This window comes from Gymnoscopelus braueri, assembly GCF_963280865.1.
Source record: "Gymnoscopelus braueri genome assembly, chromosome: 20".
Taxonomy (NCBI): Eukaryota; Metazoa; Chordata; class Actinopteri; order Myctophiformes; family Myctophidae; genus Gymnoscopelus; species Gymnoscopelus braueri.
The window spans coordinates 18285242-18292733 of record NC_137622.1 but is presented as its reverse complement, the minus strand read 5'-3'; the positions used below and the strand labels follow the sequence as shown (position 1 = coordinate 18292733).

At 46.7% G+C, this 7492-nt stretch overlaps 1 protein-coding gene across 1 annotated transcript in view; it reads right to left on the bottom strand.

Moving 5' to 3' along the window:
* Positions 1 to 3742, bottom strand: part of pcdh12 (protocadherin 12) — a 15113-nt gene extending 11371 nt beyond the window's left edge. Inside the window, exons 1-2 of the mRNA XM_080416867.1 lie at positions 3716 to 3742; positions 238 to 3169 (exon numbers count right to left, since the gene is read on the bottom strand). Coding sequence (XP_080272993.1) covers positions 238 to 3126 — 2889 coding nt within the window. The 5' untranslated portion in view covers positions 3127 to 3169; positions 3716 to 3742. The remainder of the gene's footprint in view (positions 1 to 237; positions 3170 to 3715) is intronic.
* Between the last annotated feature and the right edge of the window lie 3750 nt (positions 3743 to 7492).

Below are 7492 nucleotides of genomic sequence, written 5' to 3'. Positions count from 1 at the left end.
CATCTGTCAGCTGTCCCTTTAGGCTGTCTGGTTAAGTCATGCAACAGGCTAAAATAGCAGAGAGGCCACTGGGAAAATTAAAGGGAAGGAGGGGCTCTCCCTCACCATGCTCAGTAATGGATTTCCCGTTAAACCTTGAGGTAAACAATTTCTGCAATAACTTTGCTTTGGTTATAAACAGGGACAAAATCAATTAAGGACCAGTGTGCTAGAATTAAATAAATGTGTTTGTCAAACCTGTACTTCTGGTGAAGCTGAGGACAGCTCAATGGAGTTCTCTCCAAAGGCGGCCATGGACAGACGGACCAGGTTCCTCAGCATCTGCCTGTGTTCAGCATCCTGCCTCCCTCTGCCCTCAGAGGTCTTAGGCCTACGGAGTGTTGCCTGCGATGATGAACCCGGCGTCTCTTCCTCCTCTCCTTCAGGTCTGTTTTGGGAGTTAGGGTTGGCACTGCGCTTAATAGTGTTGGTGTGTGACCCAGAAGAAGACGAGGAAGGGTTTCTAGACTTGCGGAGGGTCCGGTACGGCGTTGCCGGGGTCCGAGGCAGAGTACCGTCTAGTTCTATGCTTCCAGGCTTCCTGAGTGTTCTGTTGTGGGAGATGGGTAGAGTGGCGCCCCCCTCTGGATACCCCTGGGGATGCCCACAGGAAGTCATGGATGTTGCTGCTATGCTGTATTGGCTTTCAGAACGCTTCTCCCCAGTCATCAGGGGCTGCAGTGGAGTCAGGGGCTGTGCCTCACTCTCATTCTCTTGAGGCTCTTCCTTTCGTCCTCTGAGGACAGGAACAAGCTGAATGTCTGACTTCCTGATGTTTTTCTGTGGGCGGCGTGGATGACGGGTATATGTTGACTCCGCCTGTCTGCAGTTGTAGGCCCGGTTGTCCCGTTTGTCAGGGCGGCAGAACGTGGTCACCAAGGCGATGGCTAATAGTAACAGGAGGCACGTGGCACCAAGGCAGATAGCTATCATCATGGTGAAGCTCAACTGGCGATGGTTGCCAGGGGACGAGTTCTTGAGATGGTCCTTCAAATTAATAAAGGTAATTTCCAAGGTGGCTTTCGTTAACAAGCTGGGAGTACCCATGTCAGATACAGCAATGTCCACCTTGAATGTTTTCCCAATGAGTTCGGTGGCATTGGTGGTATTGACAAACAGCTGCCCCGTTATGTGATTCAGCCAGAACAGCCCAGTGGGATTGCCGTCAGTGATCAGGAAGCTGAGCTGTCCATTCAAGCCAGAATCTGGGTCTTCTGCTTTTATGGTTGTAGCCAGGAATCCCACAAGTCCATCATGTGCTGGGTGATTGATGGGTGAATTGGTGGATCCCTCATCCACACCATTCCCCAGTTCGGTCACAATCTCCCCCCTGGCTGCATTGACAGGAACACTTAGAGATGCCACTCCTTTCATGGGCTTTGGCTCAGTGATGATTGGGTAATTGTCATTGACATCTTGGATATCAATATGGACTGTGCTGGTACTGGTGAGAGGGGGATGACCCTGGTCAATGGCCTCCACAATGAATGAGTAGGTACGGGACGCCTCGTAATCCAGAGACTGCTGGACACTGACCACACCACTGGTTGGGTGGATAGCAAACGATGCTGTGAGTGATCCGAGTTCATTGGACTCCCGTATGGAGTAGGACACCCTTCCACTAAGCTCCAGGTCTACATCATGAGCAGCTACTTTGAGAGCATGGTAGCCGGCAATGTTGTTTTCCTTAAAAGAAGCCCTGTAGTCGGATGTGGAGAAGACCGGGGCATTGTCATTCTCATCCAGCACATGAACAGTTACGTGTCTAACACAGGACAGTGGAGGGTCTCCATAATCGTGGGCGAGCAGTGTGATATTATACTCCATAACCTTCTCTCGGTCAAGGCTGCCATTGGTTACAATCATGTAATTGTCCCCATGGATTCTTTTGAGGCGAAATGGGCCAGATCCTTGCTGGATGTGGGCATTCATTTTGCCATTGTCCCCTGAATCTGCATCGGAGACCATCACCAATGCCAGGAATGTGTCCTCTGGTGCCCCCTCCAACACGGTGGATACAGGCGAGTCAGGCGGCGTCCAGGTGATATGGATCCTCGGCGCATTATCGTTTACATCCTTTAGCTTGACATGAACTTTACAGTGAGAGGGGATCGAGTTGGGTCCATGGTCGCGGGCTTGAATGTCCACTTCATATGAGTGTTTAGCCTCGTAGTCCAACAGGCCTTTCAGAGTCAAGTCCCCAGTTTGGGGATGCACACTGAAGAGTTTCTGTACCTCTGGAGGTGCGTGCTTGCTGAGGGAATACTCCACTTCCCCATTAGCTCCTTGGTCAGGGTCAGTGGCCTTGAGGTTGATGACTAGTGTTCCTTGGGCTGTGTCTTCAGCTAGCTCCACAATGGGTGTACTGTCCTCAAATGTGGGGCTGTTATCATTAGAGTCCAGAATGTTTACACGGACTAATGTGCTCCCTGACCTAGGGGGGTTCCCCTTATCCCAGGCCAGCAGGGTGAGGTCGAAGGAGGCCTGAACTTCTCTGTCCAGCTCTTTAATCACCACCAGCTCTGACTGCTTGGTCCCACCTGGGGCCACCCTCACATCCAGTGCAAAGTGTTGGTTGACGGACAATGAGTAGGTCTGGAGACCATTGGGCCCGGCGTCAGGGTCCACTGCTCTGTCCAGTGGGATTCTCATCCTCAGGGTGGCCGTCTCGGAGATCTCCACCTCCTGCAGAGGGCTGGGGAAGCTAGGGCTGTGGTCATTAAGGTCCATCACTTCCACACGCGCCCGCAGGAATTGCACCGCACCACCTTTCCTGTACAGGACACTGAAGGCCAGCTCACATAGGTCTGCACCTCGGCACAGCTCCTCCCTGTCCAGCTGGCCAAGGGTGGAGATGACGCCATCTCGGGCACTGACGGAGAAGGGTAGGGCCTGGCCATGCTCTACAACCTGGAAGTCCTCTAGAGACCCGGTTTCATCCCTCTGACGCAGGTCGTCGACCAGGCGGCCGACCCGTGTCCCGGCCGGCTGCTCCTCCCAGACGCGGTACATGATGGTTAACGGGGACGACTCAGAGGACTGGGCCTCACAACTAAGACTCAGAACCAGCAGTAGAACCAGCAGCATGGTGATGTCAGATAGCAGCTGTCTAATACCTAAATGGACATTTCTGTCATTCAGAATGACAAAGAGATAAGGCCACTAAAACTTTATTGTACAATTATGTACGTAACTTATACTGTAAAAGTTGATTTTGTTTAATTAGAAGTAATATATGGATGTATTTCAACAACCATTAAAAAATCTAAGGATGGCGTGTAACAAAATCTCCAATGGATTAACAATAATCTTGTTGAAGGCTATAATAAAATAAATAAAGTAAAAAGGAAATATTTAATAATAATATTCTAAACTACGTAAATACGTTGATTCTAAGAAAATATGAAACTGACAAAAACTGCAGTCTAGACAGGACATGATTACAGAAGTATGTAATTAGAATAACAGCCTCTATCCTCCGCTCACACAATCCTGCTTTCTGCACAACACACAATCTGACAAATACACAATCTATCCTACCGGATAACACACAGTTCTACCAAGAGCTCCATTCAAAACCAGCTTATTCCAAAACACACTATCCAGACAATGGTACAATACACTATTCTACCCACACTGCTCAATATACAACAGCCCTGCCTACTGCATTACTCACTCACAATGCTGCTGGCTCCCAGCCTCTCGGCTCATACGGTATTCCTGCTCTCAGTAAAGTTTGGATCTGACTGAGGAAGTTTGGATACAGGACTCCACATGCTGGGAAGGTCACAGCCAATCAAAATGGAGGGGGCTGTGCAAATGCAAATCCAGGCTCTAGTCTACGCACCATTGCATGAAAAAGTTAAACTCTGAGGACGCTGGGCAGAAGTTGAGAGAAATCTGGAGTGCTTTTAAAGAAATGTGATGCCTCCTCCCCAGCACTTTAAGCACTCCCTGCCACCCCCCACCCCTAAGTCTGGATAAATTTATCACAGGCTGGATGCTGGCCTCTTAAATCATTGCAAAATTTGACATTTTACCCCAGAGGGATCCAACACACTACAAGAGTGCATGTATCTGAACTCCGTCTCAGTGACGAACATTCTGGGCTCGTGACAACAACAAAAAAAAGATACGATAAGTCTCCCTCATAAATATGGAGAATGTGGATCAACTGTCATGAGCTCTATTCAGTATGCTTTAAAGTTATCTCGTGGAGACACTGAGGCTTTCTGTTAAGCACCACGGCTGTAAATTCATTCGCTTGTTTGGTTTTAAGTCTTGTGCCTGATCTTTACAGTCAAGGACATCCAAGACAATGTCAGCCATTGTCAGGTCTTCTTTTCCCAAGGACCTACAAAACGACACAATGCAGAAGTCATCACCATTGGGAAACCAATCCTTGAAAATACCAAATGACAATGAAAGAATGCTTCAAAAAAAGAAAAATCTGAAGCATGTTTGTAATAAGGAAAAACGCCAAATGGGTTGTTTCCACGTGTTAAAAATGAGTTATAGGACCAGTTTTGACAAACCACAGCTGTGGTTAATGTTTTTCCAGCTTGCCCAACGCTTATTTTTCATTCAATGCTGACAAAATCCTGCATCTGACAAAGAATCACACAGAAAGACGTTTCAAGCATATCACTTTCCTTTCAGTTTGGAGGTGGGGTGGGGGGGTCATGAAACCTAAACAAAGCCATCGACGCTGTCAGCCAATGAAAGCTTTTCACAGAGTGATAATGCAGGCCAGGGGGTGATAACTCTGGGAAAAGATGATTGCGGAGATATAAGAACCACTCTGCCTGCAGTACGTTTTCAGGGTCACAGTTAAAGTAGTCTGGTCTCCACATAAGATACCAGTTGAGGGTATACCACCCCCACACCAACCTCTTCTATCCAAGTGAGACATCCTGTGTGGTACGCAGAGGGCAGGGGTCGGCCAATACGATTAGGATATCTCTAAAACAAACACAGCATCTCTCTCACACATTCAGCCCCCACTCTGAAGCTTATTTTGTGTGTGTGTGTGTGTGTGTGTGTGTGTGTGTGTGTGTGTGTGTGTGTGTGTGTGTGTGTGTGTGTGTGTGTGTGTGTGTGTGTGTGTGTGTGTGTGTGTGTGTGTGTGTGTGTGTGTGTGTGTGTGTGTGTGTGTGTGTGTGTGTGTGTGTGTGTGCATGTATCCACAGTTGCTTAACCAGTGCTAAAAACACATTTGCACATGCAGACATACTCCCACACAGACAAATACACGTGTCCTTAGAATACATGGCCCCAACAGCACGCACGCACGCACGCAACGCACGGATGCAAGGCACATCCACATGTGCAGTGTGCATTCTGCAGTGTAATTAATTTAACACGTGTAAATCTTCACATCTGTACGCGTGGTAATGAATACGTTCTAGTTAGAAAGTTAACAACAAAGTGTCTTTTAAAACAAGCTCACAATCCATATGTTGTGACCAGCTCTTGTTTGCATTTGTTGCAAAGTTTTGGACAAACAGACAGACAGACAGACAGAGTTCTATCTCCTGTGGCCAAGGGGGATTCCCCTTTGAATGAGCAGTAGATGTTTGGTTTCTCACCGGGGGACCTGGGTTTGAATCCTGGTTATTACATGTGGTCGGAGCAACAAAAAAAACAACCGAGGTCAAGAAATAAGGAAAAAATACAACAAGGAAGTGTGTGCGCGCACGCGTGCATACGTGCGTGTGCACTGATTGATATTTTTGTATCATCTCCGGTGGAGCATTCGCTGGCTAAACCACACTTAAACACATGCCTGCCATGCCATTAGCACACACACACACACACATGCACATAAACACACACAATGAACCATGAACACACAAATGAACCGTGAAACCTAAACATGCCCAAACCTCAAACACACGCAAACATGCACACACCGTGAACACACACAAACATGCACACACCATGAACACGAACACGGATGATTTTGTTTAGATTTTGTGCATGCATGATTTTCTTTATTATTTCATTTTGGGTTGCAGTGCCTTGGAAGCCAGTCTATATTGTCAGTGAGAAGAACGTTCAGCATTAACGATTGAGCAAATGTATTTAGCAGGGCATGAGGTAACAACTCTAGTTGCAGGCTGCCATTGGTGCTGCGGCTTGAAGTCTCTCCTTATTTAAAGGCCACTGGGGGAGAAGCAGTTTTCCCCCCTGACGCAGAGACCTCCAGCAAGGAAAACAATTGACTTTGGATTTCCTGCCTCTGTGTTGGTTTCTGTGGGGTGTCTCCCGTGGTCACTTGAACTGAAGCCGTAGGCTTATTTGGGTACTCACAACTACTTTGTAACATAGTTTCTTGACCAAGCATCTCAACGTTAGCTGATTCTGTGGATTATCTAAGCATTCTTCCTCCTACAGCAGTCTTTAGACAGTCTATTAGACATTTACGATTACAGTTTGTATGCTGTGCTTGCTCAACTAAATGCATACTTTGTTGAAGCTTTTGTCAAATTTCCAACATATTTTATATTTCAAATGATCCAAAAAAAAAGAGAACCCCCAATTGTTGTCAGTGGCTAGTCCAAACCGAATTCTTCAGCCAATTAGTTTTTCTTGATTGCCAAGTCAAATTGAATAAAACTGTGGTCCATTTAATCTAATACGTAGCAATTTGGGGTTTTATAACCATGAGAATGTTTGAGAACCACTGCATTATTAATGCATGGTCACCTCTGAGTTGGTGTTTGCTAGAATGGAGCAAGTAAGGGTTAATTCAGACTGCCACACTTTTTCTAATGCTTTAATAATTTTCCAGCATTCTAATGTGTTATGCTCCGTACAACGGTGATGCAGCTGTTGGCTATTTGGCTATTTTCAGTGTGCGACACCATCCTACAACTAAGTATAAACCGGGCGAATCTTTGGTCTGGACTAGGCTTAAGAGAAGTGCGAAGGAGAGGAAGAGGGGCCCGGATGTTCGGTGGTAGAGAGTAGCGCAAAGGAGAAGACAAAGATCCAGTGTTTCAGATGAAATCCGTGCCACAGTTATTATTCACGTCATCAAATAATCACAGCCTTTCAGTGAGCGAGGCTGAGCAACGGGTCCAGCCCAATCTCAGTAGTTGCTGTGACATCAATAGTAGCCATATTCACAAATGTGTAAAAACATATATGTATCGGTAACAAGCACTGTAAATGTGACAGGTCATAGGGGGCCCAACGTAACCATGTGTGCTGCAATCTTTTCTTACAGTAGTTGCGCGTAAAAAAAATATTTATGTGATAGTATGCTATCTTCGATGCATGACACGATGTGCAACCAAGTATAAATCAGGCATTAGGCCTGATATGTCTCATCTTGTCATCGTATTGTTCAATGTTCCATTCCACTCAGGTGAAGATCAGGTCACTGAATGGTTTGAAACCCACCCACGTGTGATCATGTCACCCCTTTTTGCCTCCGTGCATTGCGACG